At 40.3% G+C, this 13,482-nt stretch overlaps 1 protein-coding gene across 1 annotated transcript in view; it reads left to right on the forward strand.

The window, feature by feature from the left end:
* Window positions 1-13,482, forward strand: part of DNAH3 (dynein axonemal heavy chain 3) — a 65,254-nt gene that overhangs the window by 35,357 nt on the left and 16,415 nt on the right. Inside the window, exons 36-49 of the mRNA XM_042437848.1 lie at window positions 223-464; window positions 1,226-1,326; window positions 1,743-1,848; window positions 3,156-3,285; window positions 3,800-4,036; window positions 4,573-4,676; window positions 4,809-5,094; window positions 6,076-6,279; window positions 7,275-7,398; window positions 8,476-8,632; window positions 9,754-9,897; window positions 10,752-11,418; window positions 11,618-11,783; window positions 12,213-12,429. Coding sequence (XP_042293782.1) covers window positions 223-464; window positions 1,226-1,326; window positions 1,743-1,848; window positions 3,156-3,285; window positions 3,800-4,036; window positions 4,573-4,676; window positions 4,809-5,094; window positions 6,076-6,279; window positions 7,275-7,398; window positions 8,476-8,632; window positions 9,754-9,897; window positions 10,752-11,418; window positions 11,618-11,783; window positions 12,213-12,429 — 2,885 coding nt within the window. The remainder of the gene's footprint in view (window positions 1-222; window positions 465-1,225; window positions 1,327-1,742; window positions 1,849-3,155; window positions 3,286-3,799; window positions 4,037-4,572; window positions 4,677-4,808; window positions 5,095-6,075; window positions 6,280-7,274; window positions 7,399-8,475; window positions 8,633-9,753; window positions 9,898-10,751; window positions 11,419-11,617; window positions 11,784-12,212; window positions 12,430-13,482) is intronic.

Genomic DNA, 13,482 nt, shown 5'->3' on the forward strand with positions numbered 1-13,482 from the left:
AATAATAATAATAATAATAATAATAATAATAATAATAATAATAATAATAACGTTTTATTTATATACCGCCCTTCCAACGATCAGGGCGGTGAACAACAAACTATGATACAATAAAATACAAATACATATATCAATAACAATATTAAAATCAACAGTAAAAACACATCATCAGCATTAAAACCCCAACAACCAAAGATACTCTCTTTTGTTTTTGTTTTTTAGAAAGTTCATCAGAGGAATCCGCAGTCGAATACAGGATTATCAACCCCAAAGCCATCACCATGGGGCAGCTGTATGGATGTTTTGACCCTGTAAGCCATGAATGGACAGATGGTATCCTTGCAAACACCTTCAGAGAACAGGCTTGCTCTACGACAGAGGACAGAAAGTGGATCATCTTTGATGGGCCAGTGGACGCTGTTTGGATAGAGAACATGAACACAGTGCTAGATGATAACAAGAAGGTAATATTTCTCCAATATGTTATTGAGGCTGCATTCACACTGCAGAAATAATCCAGGCTGACACCACTTTAACTGCCATGACTCAGTGCTATGGAATTGTGGGAATTGTAGTTTTGTGGGGCAACAGACAGAGCTCTCTGACAGAGAAAGGCTAAATATCTCACAAAACTACAATTCGCAGAATTCTATAGCACTGAGCCATGGCAGTTAAAGTGGTGTCAACTTGGATTATTTGCAGCACAGATGCAGCCTCTGTCAGGCCACATTATGTATTGCAATTAGATCATTTATTACTATAGAATTTTTCCAATTCCAAATCATAAATGTACATATAAAATAAAAAGGAAAAACCATAGAGCAGTGAAAAACTCTGAAAGCCCAAAGTACCAATGTATCCATTTCTCTTTTGTTATGACAGGTTTTGTTTAAAGAGCATGAGTTCTTGTCTGTATGTTGGGAGCAGGGGTTTGCAAGTTGTTATCTCCACATCCACTTAAACATCTTTGGGGTGGATGAGGTCTGTTTGTAGTGATTTCCTGGATCTGCACTTTCACACGTTTCTTTTAACCAAGGTATGGTTTACTGAGGCAATCCTGTGATCTGAAGGACAAATTTCTCTTATTCCTCCTACTGTTTTAGTGTCATAGTATAAATTGCCACTTCATTGCTGCACTATAACTCAAGAGTTTTTTAAGGAGAGAAAGCAGGACTGTGGATCCTATCCTATCTCTTGGCATTTTTTGTTTTTGTTTTTGTTCCAGCTCTGCTTAATGAGTGGTGAAATCATTCAGATGAGTGCAAAAATGAGCTTAATCTTTGAGCCAGAAGATCTGGAACAAGCATCTCCAGCCACAGTCAGCCGGTAATTTCTACCAATAGCAATAAGGAGGAAAGTGTGTATGTGTGTAAGTGTGCATGCATGTTTGTGTGTGCAGGGCCATCTCTATCATTAGGCAGACTGAACCAGTAGCCCCAGCAAAATGTCTCACATTGGCCCTGTCATACAGTTAGAAGAATTCATATTTTGTACTATGACTCTTAGATTTCCTGCTGGTTGTGCTAGCTAAGAGGTTCCAGGAGCTATAGTACAGAATCCTTGAGTTCTGGGCTCATATTTGTCCATGCATGTCTGCACCTACACAAGAGAGAGACCTAGAAAGAGATTTACATTAGTGAAACTAGTGGAGAGAGAGGGTTAGACATAATAGTTAACATGGGAGTGTCTTCTTTTGCATCAGCAAGGAGGATCCCTGCAGCAATGCTATCCATTCCTTCCAGGTGTGGGATGATCTATATGGAACCTCATCAGTTAGGTTGGAAGCCTCTGAAAGATTCTTATATGAACACGTTGCCTCCGGTCTTGCAAGATGTCCACAAAGAATTGGTGTGTATAAATCTAATTTTATTCTGAATTGTGATGAGAGCAAACAGGGTGAAAAGGACCAAACAAATGTATACAACATGGATGGGAAATCTTAGGACCAGGGTCCAAATCTGACTTTTCTGTAGTGCTAGTTCAGTCCTCTGGACTTTACTAGATAATTATGACCCCTTCCCCATGATGCCATTATATGCTGGTTGCCCAATATTTTCCTTATTCTCAAAGGCTGAAATGTTTCTCTGGAGGCTGAGTTACTGGCAGTAAAATTTTATGACAAATTATACTGTTAACTTTGGTGACAGCCTTTTATTTATGGCCTTTGCCATTCGTGGAATGAACCCATCAAGAACTTTGGTGAAACTGGATTCAGCCTTTTGATGTACAAACCCATCTATGTGTCCCTTTCTTCATAATATGCATTTCATAGTATCAGGTATCTGCATTTAGCTGTTCTTTAGATAAGAGATAATTTCCAGTTTATGGTGACCCATAGGGGTTTCTTGGAAAGGTGCCTTCAGAGGAGTTTGTCACTGTTTTCCGCTGAGGCTGGGAGTGTGTGATTTACCCTGGATTACATAGTGGGTTTCCATGGCTGTGTAAGGATTTGACCCCTGGTATCCTGGAATCCTAGTCCAACATTCAAATCACTATACCAAACCAACTCTCTTGTTTGTATATTACCAAAAGGTAAAGGAGTACCAGTTACTGTAAGACAATGCTACTCAAAGTGGTGGTCCATGATCGTGAGGCACTGTCTGCCAGTTCCTGGCAAGTGTCTGGGAAAGAAACAACTTTTGCCAATTGACACAAATAGCATTGAAAAGGTGACAGTAGCAGCAGACTAAAAATTCCAACAGATAGTAGACTATATATATTGGAGATGAGTGGGATACAAATATCTTTACAAACTGCCTTAAAACTGGCCAGAAGAACGATTGCCTGGCAGATCTCTACAAGTGAGGAATTCCACAACCAAGAAGGCCCTGTCAGTTGTAGTCAGGCCTTAAGATGTTTCAGGCCGAGTTTTTAGCTTTAATTCATACTCCATAGGTAAGCGAAATTTTAACAACACAAAAGACAAACCAGCTCCTCCTATTACTTGTTTACTACTCCATCCACAACAATTATGCAAAGTTCAGTTACACAGCTGGTGACCATTCACAACAGCAGCAGTTGACAAAAATAACACAGTTGTGTTAGCTTTGTTATACTTACCTGCCATTGGTATTGGCTGTTGCTTCTTACTAATTATTAAGTCGTAACGTGACCCCTTTTAAGTTTAACCCACTTTTAGCCTTTTCACCTTGCAGATTGAAGACTTGTTCATGTGGTTAGTTCATCCTTGCTTGGAATTCGTGCGTCATCACTGCAAAGTCATACTTCAGACATCTCCTATCCATCTTTCCCATAACATGATGACCCTGTTTAGTTCTTTGCTTGGTAAGGATCTTGTGAACTTCATGTCCTGTCAACTCACTCCAGCTCAGAGCTTGGAAAACTATTTTTAAAAGAAATAAGTCCAGCAACATATAGAGAGCCACAGCATCTCTCTTCCTGTTCTTATTCAAATTGAATTCAGCAGGAAAAGAATGCAGGACAATGTAAACTAGAGAAACAATGAGGTCATGGAAGGGAGGAGGCATCCTGGATCTGTATTCAAGTGGTGGTTGACTATGGGCCCGAATGAACAGGCCAAAATAAAGCTGCTTCGGCCCACTTTGGAGGTATGCTGTTTAAATGTTGCATGCGTCCTAAGAGGCCAGAAGCCACACCAAAGCCACACTCCAGTCCTAAGGACTAGAGCACAGCTTTTGGCCTCTTAAGATGTGTGTGCCATTTAAACAGCATACCTCCAAAGAAACGTGATGCAGCTTTGTCTGTCTGTTCGGGCCCTGTGCTTGCCATCTGAAAACTGCCCTTGTCATATCCTTTTCAAATCTGTATGTGTTTTTAGATGAAATCAAGCAATCTGGAGAAGAAGAAGGAGAAGGCATGTCCAGTCAGCAGATCACCTTGTGGCTTCAAGGCCTCTTTCTTTTTGCTTTGGTTTGGACAATTGGTGGCACCATCAATGCAGAGGGCAGAAAGAAATTTGACCACTTTTACCGAAATCTGTTGATGGGAATGGATGATGACCACCCGCGCCCCAAAAGTGTGAAGCTAACCAAAAATAATATATTTCCAGAAAGAGGTGCACATTTATATGCATATATTTGTGTGACTTTTTGCAAAATGAATTCCTTTCTATACAGATAGGTACATCATGTTTTACTATTGGCATTTTGTTTCCAGATAGTGGATTAATTGTACATGATAACAGTTAGAACTTGGGGGGTGGATATTACATTTTGTTGCAGGTCTTCCTTGCCATATCTAATATGTATCGGTTTAGAAGAATATGAACTTTTGAATTGTGCTGTATGAACTAGGTGTTATTCAGATAGCTTGCTTTCCAGATGATTTTGGGCTACAATCCTCCCAACACTTGGTTTGGGATTCTGAGAATTAGTCCAAAGTATCTGGAGGGTCAAAGCTTCCCTACCCTCCCTGGTGCTCTGGATGAATTTACTCAGTCAATATGAACTATATTTTCCTACCACTAGCGAGAGATATTCATTCAATTCTATCTGTATTAGAAACCAAATATTGTAATTGAAAAGAAAAAGCAAATTCTGTTTTATTACCTTTGTTTCCCTATTGACTTTCCCCCCTCTGTTCCCAAACCAGGAAGTGTGTATGACTTTTATTTTCACAAGCAAGCCAGTGGACAGTGGAACATGTGGATGGAGTACATAACAAAAGAAGAGCAGACCATTGCTGCTGGTACAAAGGTATAAAATTTGCACAATAAGTTTCATAAAGGCTCAGGCAGCTGTTTCCCAATCGTTCTCATGAAATGTGGGGATGTGGAACGTTATTGTGATCTTTCATTGGGTCCCAGTCTAACTATCTCTGTATAACAGGTCTCAGAACTTATCATTCCAACAATGGAAACAGCCAGACAGAGTTTTTTCCTGAAAACATATGTGGAGCATGAAATCCCATTGCTGTTTGTGGGACCCACTGGGACTGGGAAATCCGCAATTACCAACAGCTTCTTGATCCAGCTTCCTAAGGCAAAATACACCCCCAACTTCATTAATTTTTCTGCCAGAACCTCAGCAAATCAGACCCAGGATATTATTATGTCAAAGCTGGACAGGAGAAGAAAGGGGTTGTTTGGACCTCCGGCAGGGAAAAAAAGCCATTGTGTTTGTGGGTAAGATTCTTAATTTATTTTTATTTTATGTCATTCCCTCTTTTACCCCACTATGGGACCAGAATCACATATTTAGTGCATATTCAGATTGCTTTGTCAAGGGTCAACCCACCTGGTATATTCAAACACTGATATTCTGCACCAAATGTTATATTTCTCCTCCTGATTTTTAATCTGCCCATGACAACCGCAAATATGGGGAAATTTGTGATAAACCACTGAGAGTCATGGTGGGAATAAATTATAGAAGGTTTGGTTATTCCATTATCCTGGGTATTGAGACATTTCTAGTTTGTTCTTGTTTTCTTCCTCTGATACTCCAGTCAGACAGACTAGGGGACTTTTTCTGACTTAATGTATTAGTCAGGGGCTGGTTTTGGGGCCAAAATTATGTATTCTGTCATGACCCATGGATAGGTTGAGGGTAAAACTTATGGGCACGAACTAAAGAATGATCTAAAGGATGAAGAAAAGGCATGTTTGTGTTCATAGTAAAAGCTGGATGGATGAGAGAGCAGAGGCGGGTCAGTGCTTCCAGGAGAGATTATGCTCTTGCTTTTCACCTTGGGATGGATCCTTTTTTAAAATAAGAGTTAAAGTACAGTTCTTACATTGACCTGTGGATAAATTAAAGTACAATACTTACATTTATCCATGGATAAGTCGACTCAGTTTGGGGGGACAAATTTTTGACCAAAGCGTCTAGGCTTATACATGAGTATATGTGTATGAATTTTAAATGGGAATTGTTTTTATTTGTATGTGTCATGCTTGTTCTTTTATATATGTTTTAACTGATGTTGTTTTCTTAACTGATGTATATTTGTTGGTCTGTTGTTATTCCCTGCCTCAATCCATGGGGAGAGATGGGTAAGCAATGAATATTACTGTTGTTGTTTTCTTTCTTCCTTTCCTTGTGTTGATGGGGAAATTGGTGTGTTTGTCTGTACTCTTTATCATCATGAAATCAGATGTATCATCAATATTTTTCTTAGACGACTTAAATATGCCAGCAAAGGAGGTGTATGGAGCCCAGCCACCTATAGAACTCCTTAGGCAATGGATCGATCATGGCCACTGGTATGACAAGAAGGACACTTCCAGGCTAGATATTGTGGATGTTCTGTTTGTTTCAGCAATGGGGCCTCCAGGTGGTGGAAGGAATGATATTACAGGTAAGAGATTTGCTTAAGTGTTGGGACATCTTAATTTCCTATTAATAACAAACGCAGTTAGTGAGTGCCAGCAGACTAGAACTAAAACGGAGCCATTGCGAAACAAGTAATCTAAGTGGGAAATGCTGTTGAAAGAGCCCAAGGGTGACTTACCTTGCAATTGAAATCAATTGATGAAAGAAATGGAAAGCAATAGGTGGGGTGAATAGAATGCCTTCCTTATAGTGTCCTGATGAAAAGAAGAGCTAAGTGATGGAGGCTTTACTGCACAAGCCCTGTCATTGCAGCAATCATGTCAGATTTCTATGAAAAGGAACATACTTCAGAGCAGCCAATATCACAGGTATTCAGAATCCCATGACTGGGGCTGCTCAATTGCGACAGCAGCAACGTTTCGCACATGAGGACTTGTGCGACTGGGAGGTCATTGACAGATTTCCCCCATCAGTGAAAAGTGACACAGCAGCTATGGTTTGGGAACAGAGCCGTTATGGGTTGGAGGTGGTAGTATGCAATAAATATTGCAAAAGCTGTCCCCCCCCCTTGGTGTAACTGTGGTTTAAAAGCCACATGTAGTAATCTGGAAACAGGATCACCCCTTCTAAGGGGAGAGAATATTTTACAACCAAAGTGCTTGAATTTTTATCAGTTTACAAGTGAAATGGGCCAGTGCAAGTAAAGCAATGGCTTCTCCATACTCAGTAGTGTATACATTTATTTTTAAAAAAAATTAAATGTAACCCCACTATGATGGCCTTATAAGCACTTGGCTGCAACCAGGAGCACTTTTCTTTGGGTACAAGAGTACATTGCAGCCTTTTGTTGCATCTTCCATTTGTGCACTGTATTTTTTTGCCCAGCTAATGGAGGAAAGAGGGGCATACGTGTCAATTTAGTGAAATCCTGATGACCAGATTAAAAGAACTGCCTAAAGTGGTGCAACGGAAAGCAAAGCAAGCTGCCCACTGAGGCTCTACCTTCTCCTTGTCTTCCAGGGCGTTTCACACGGCACTTGAATATCGTTTCCATCAGTGCTTTTGACGATGAGGTTTTAACCAAGATTTTTGCCTCGATTGTTGACTGGCACTTCAGCAAAGGGTTTGAGGCCTCATTTCTAAGGTAATCCTACCCTGTACAAGGAGCACCCTTCCCCTCATCAAGATAGTACAACTTTCTCAGCTTCTTGCTAGCTAAAATGGCCATTTGTCCTACTTTACAGATGTCTGTTTGTGTTGTGTGCCTTCAAGTAATTTCCAACTGGTGGCAGCCCTAAGGCAATTGATCCTATCATGGGGTTTTCTTACCAAGATTTGTTCAGAGGAATTTTTCCTTTTCTTTCTTCTGAGAGAATGTGACTTGCCCAAGGTCACCCAATGGGTTGCCATGGCTGAGTGGGGATTCGAACCCTGGTCACACAAACCAGTGACAGTCCTCCATTCCAGATGAATGGGAAAGCCTCTTTCCTTCAGGGGACTACATGGGGGGGACTACAGAAGGACATTGCCCCTCCAATACAATTCTGCCCCCCAAGTAAATTTTCCCTTCAGTCCCCCAATTTCTAGTACTGTATTGCAGTAAGTTAAAGCATCGGTTGAGCATTTAGAAATACAATTTAGCCGTCCATAGAAAAAGAGAAGGCAGTTTCCAAGTGAATGTGAATACAGCATATAGCAGAGCTCTAGGTGTGAATGATTTTTAGTGTCTTATTCTGCAATGCTGAACATTTGCGGAATGAATGGACAGGGAGTAGCAGCGACTATCGGAGGACAAAACTACATGTGCCATATGACCTTCTCTAAACCCTTAAGGTACCATGTTCCCCAGCCTATAGAGGAAGGTACCAGTCCATTGCCCATGTTGATGTAAGATCCAAATGCTCAGTCTGGGTCAGCATTGGAAAAGGGGGAACCGTTCCACCTTTTGCCTCAGTCAAAGAAAGTATCTAGGGTTGGCATCAACAGGCTGATGTGGTCTGGAGAATTTAGAAAAGATGAGGAAAGAAGGTGGGGCTGCGATGGTGTGTGGAAACTTTCCAGGAAGGATTTCCAAGAGGAATTCAAGCAGATGACTTGGCTGAAGAGATGGAAGGCCAAGGAGCCAGCAGGGTGATCAATGTGGGAGAAGAGAACAAAGACAGGTTCCCCATCCTACCAGGGCTTGGGTTCGCATTAAACCATATTGTATTTGTTTTTAAAGGCTAGGCAAAATGTTGGTCCAGGCTACCATGAATATTTACAAGCAGGCTGTGGAAAACTTCCTTCCTACTCCTTCCAAATCTCACTACGTCTTTAACCTGCGTGATTTCTCTCGAGTGATTCGAGGCGTACTGCTGTGCCCACATACCCATTTACAGGTAGTCTATATTTTCTTTTTCTTTTCTTTTTTTACTGTAAGAACAGGTGCTCCAGTGCCACTAACCTAATGCTTAAGATGTATTGTACAAATGAGATTCTTAAGACACATTTTGTTGTTACTGGTATTGTTGTTGTCGTTGTTCTCATTACCATCATCTGGACGTTTTTGTGTGCCACATCATTCTTTATTAAGAGCATCTCATTGCAAGAGCTTTAGAAGGCAAACCAGCCTTATTATCCCTGTACTGAAGATTTGGGGCCAGTGGAGAAAGGGAAAACATGACTTTCCTAAGAACTCCATCTGTATTTGTGGTAGAAGTATAGTTCAGACTGGAGGCTTCTTGATTTGTAGCTTGGTGTCATGGTTAACATGTGAACAGCTGCACCTCGGACTGAACAAGAAAGTGTGCATATACAGCTGTAATTATAATGGTACCTTTTTATATAACATTCATATAGAAGTAGAATCCACAGACCTAGCTATGTAAGGCTGGAATTTCAGTATGCAAAGGGATCTTGTACCATGACTGACTGACTGAAAGAAGTTGTAGCCTAAGCTTTCATAGATGTAGTCTGTGGTACAAGATCCCTTGGCATCCACACAGAAGGTGACTTCAGTTACCTGTATACGTAAGTACAATGATCAGACTTTTGTTTCTGCAAGGTCCAATCTAAAATAATTTACTGTAATCAATCAAACTACTATTGGTATAGCTTCAATGCAACAGCTGTCTTCTGCCTTAAAAAAAAGATGGTGGGTGGGGGACCACCATTATTTTTTAACCTGGTAGAGAAGCAAAGCAAATGAAAGCCAAATAAAGTTTTAGGGAAATCCTCATAGACAGGGCAAGAGGATCTTGCAGGTACCTTACCTGTGAAGTTAACTAAGGATGTGCATGCCAAGTGTCATTCTTTTCACTATACAGTCATCTGAAAATGAAATAGAGGAACAAAATACTTCAAATGGGAAGACAATCTCTGGGAAATTGGAGGAGAGATTTTGGCAGGACACTACTTCCTAGCCAATATTCATGAAAGATAAGGTTTTTGGTGCATGTGCAGATAGGTTTTCTACTGATTTACATATTTCCTATCCTTTAGTTTCTTCTTTACTTGGCAGGATGGAGAAAAATTGATCAGGCTTTGGATTCATGAAGTGTATCGGGTCTTCTATGATCGCTTAATAGATGCACAGGACAGGGAAGTGTTTTTTAATATGGTGAAAGAAACCACCTCTGACTGCTTCAAGCAGAGTGTTGATAAGGTAGGTGTCTTGGCCTCCATTCAGAGATTAGTGTTTGTATATAAAGGGAGAGGACTGACAAATATGTAAGAAATTTGAGATCTCTGTAATATTTGACTAAAATGCCACCTCTCACAATACTGCACCCTGTTTCTAGGGTGCAGTATTGTGGCAAGAAGACAGATTTTAACATTACCATGGGTTAAAAAACCCAAATGTGAATGCCCTCCTCGAACTTGGCTAGTGGCTGGGGAATTCTGGAAGCTAAACAGCACAGAAAAGAAACTTCCAAACTCCTTTGTTCCTTCATAATGCACTTTCATGATTTACAGTACTTCATTTTCAAAAAGTATTTGCTGGAGTGGCTCATCTAGTAATCTTAATGCTTGGATCTGAGCTTGGATAATCGTTGTAAAAAGTAATTGATTTCAGTTCCAATAGCCCTAAAATTAGTTGGTTGCCATTATGGTTTAACATTTAAAAAAACAATGTGGCAAAAAATTTAAAATTACTAGTGTTCTCTTTATTTAAGAGTAACTGAAACGTTTACATTATTTATTTAAAACTAAGACATAACAGAATGCTATGAGCCATTCAAAACACTCCTAGGTCATGAGACCACAACTCTTAAGAAGTAATGAATATAGTTATAGTTATACCCGAAAAGTATCAATGTTATCAGTTATCGTATTACTGGCTAATGTACACCACTTGTGCTTTGGCTCTTGCAAGAAGGAAGTAATTAAAAACAATTTACAATTTATAAATACAGTAGTTACTTCTCCATTCTGGCATGGGAAATAGTCTCATATTATTTTGTGTTTTTAAGGTTAGCACTGGTACCTTACGCTGAGGTACTCTTCTCTGCTCCATAGGTATTAAGCCATTTGTCACGTACTGGAAAGATCAAAGATGAAAACATTCGGAGCTTGTTCTTTGGAGATTACGCTAAACCATCTAGTGATACAAAAATCTATGATGAAATCACAGATTTGAAGAAGCTGACGTCTGTCATGGAATACTACCTTGAGGAGTTCAATAACATCAGCAAAGCCCCCATGTCTTTGGTCATGTTTAAATTTGCCATTGAGCACATCTCGAGGATCTGCCGAGTGCTGAAGCAGGATAATGGCCACTTGTTGCTGGTGGGCATTGGGGGAAGCGGCCGACAGAGCGCAACCAAACTGGGCACCTTCATGAATACCTATGAGCTCTTTATGATTGAAATCACCAAATTCTATACCACAAATGACTGGAGAGAAGATATCAAGAGAGTCATGCTGCAGTCAGGAGTGGCCAACAAAAGCACTGTCTTCTTGTTCTGCGATAACCAGATAAAGGACGAATCATTTGTGGAGGATATTAACATGCTTTTGAACACAGGTGATGTGCCGAACATATTTGCAGCTGATGAGAAGGCTGATATTGTTGAAAAAATGCAGAGTGCTGCAAGGACTGAAGGCAGGAGAATCGAAGCCACCCCTCTGGCCATGTACAACTTTTTTATTGAGCGTGTGAGGAAAAATCTACATATTGTTCTAGGTAGGAATAAAACATGTTCCTTTTCTGAATTCTTTCTGATAATGCAGTCTTCCCATGTAGATGAATTGGGTTATGGCTTACTGTGGCCATGCTGGCTGCAGGTGATGGGGCCTATGCTGTAAACATTCTGGAGGGCATCAAGTTGTGGGAAGCTGTGCTGATGAACAAATTTGGAAAATAAGCACCTTATGCTTTTCAGCAATGAGTCCCATTGGAGATGCATTCAGGAATCGCTTACGGATGTTCCCTTCACTGATCAATTGCTGCACTATTGATTGGTTTCAGCAATGGCCCAAGGATGCTTTGGAAATGGTTGCAAACAAATTCTTGGAGGATGTGAAACTGGACGATGAAGTCAGAAAATCGTATGTCATCTCTCTCTCTCTCTCTCTCTCTCTCTCTCACACACACACACACATTTAATATATATTTACATAGTGTTCTAGCCTGCTTTTCAAGATAAAAACCCTTACAAGGTTGATTACAAAATATCTTAAAATACGTTATTAATTCAAACCATATAAACAGTAAGCTGTAACTGGCTCATTTCTTGATAGTGTTAGAGTTATCAATGGCAATACGTTACCTCCAATATCAGAGGCAATGTGCTAGGGAACATGAGCAGTGTAACCCAGCCCACCTTCAGCTACCTATAACTTATGCAGCTATTTGGACCAGAAGTCTTCTATGGCTCTCAAACAACTGTTGACCCTTCATGAATAGTGCCCAGTCTGACTCAATGGATTGTATTGCCTGTCTAGTAACATGCATCTACTCCTTGCTCCCTCTCCCAGGGTTGTATCCATGTGCAAATTTTTCCAAGAAAGTGTAAGAGAACTCTCTGTCAACTATTACAATACTCTTCGGAGGCATAATTATGTAACACCAACATCTTACCTGGAATTGATTCTGACCTTTAAGGCACTGCTAAATAGCAAAAGGCACGAAGTTGATATGATGAGAAATCGCTACCTAATGGGCCTTCAAAAACTTGACTTTGCTGCTTCCCAAGTAAGTATGGACTGGCACCAGTGGGCCTGCAAATACTGTACCTATCATACATATCCATGGTTAGCTGGGTTGATCATGTAGCAAAGTACAATAACATCCCAAACTTACAAAACAGTGATACCTTTATTGGACCAACCAAAATGCACAAAATATATGTTTCAAGCTTTCAAAGCTCCACTGTCTTCTTCACCAGGCAAAGGTGTTAATAATCATACTGGAGGGGGAAAATACAACAGTGTTAGTCACAGGCCTGCATTTTATCACAAGGTTGTTGGTGTTGTTCTAAGTAAAGATGATATGGAGGGCTATCCATGCAGGTAGGCCACTCCTCCTCCTGACCATGTCCATGATGGGCAAAACCCATCAAGAGACTCAAAGTATCATTGTTATTCTATTCAATAGATTCCTTCCACAGCAGTTCAGGGTCTCAGGCAGTCAAGTTTTGTGAGTGTGGATTTTGTACCTATGATGGTTTTCATTTGGCTGTGTTCACACATTGTGACAAACCAGGATATCTGGCATCTCCTGGATTACTGTGAATGAGTAGTGTGCTAGTGTGGAGACCCCTGGATTTTGCCCATTCTACTTCTCCCTTCATACAAGGAGAAGAAATAAACTGGGAGATGATAAGTTATTGTAACATCTAAACTTGGGGTGTAGAATATTTTTGAGAAATTACGTCTCCTTTCTCCTTTTCCTCCTCCAATACTTGTAACCAACACTATATAAACCCTCCTGCTTGGCTACACCAACAAACAATCTTGTGGCTTTTTTGTGGGTTTTTTGGGCTATGTGGCCATGTTTTAGAAGAGTTTATTCCTGACGTTTTGTCAGCATCTGTGGCTGACATCTTCAGAGAAAATGAAGATGCCAGCCACAGATGCTGGCGATACATCAGGAATCAACTCTTCTAAAACATGGCCACATAGTCCAAGAAACCCACAAAAACCTATGGATGCAAGCCATGAAAGCCTTCAATCTTGTGGCTCTTTAAAAAACAAACAGGTTTCATTTGGTTGTTTTATATTTATTTGGCAGTAGTATCCAGAGATA

This window comes from Sceloporus undulatus, chromosome 8, assembly GCF_019175285.1.
Source record: "Sceloporus undulatus isolate JIND9_A2432 ecotype Alabama chromosome 8, SceUnd_v1.1, whole genome shotgun sequence".
Classification (NCBI taxonomy): domain Eukaryota; kingdom Metazoa; phylum Chordata; class Lepidosauria; order Squamata; family Phrynosomatidae; genus Sceloporus; species Sceloporus undulatus.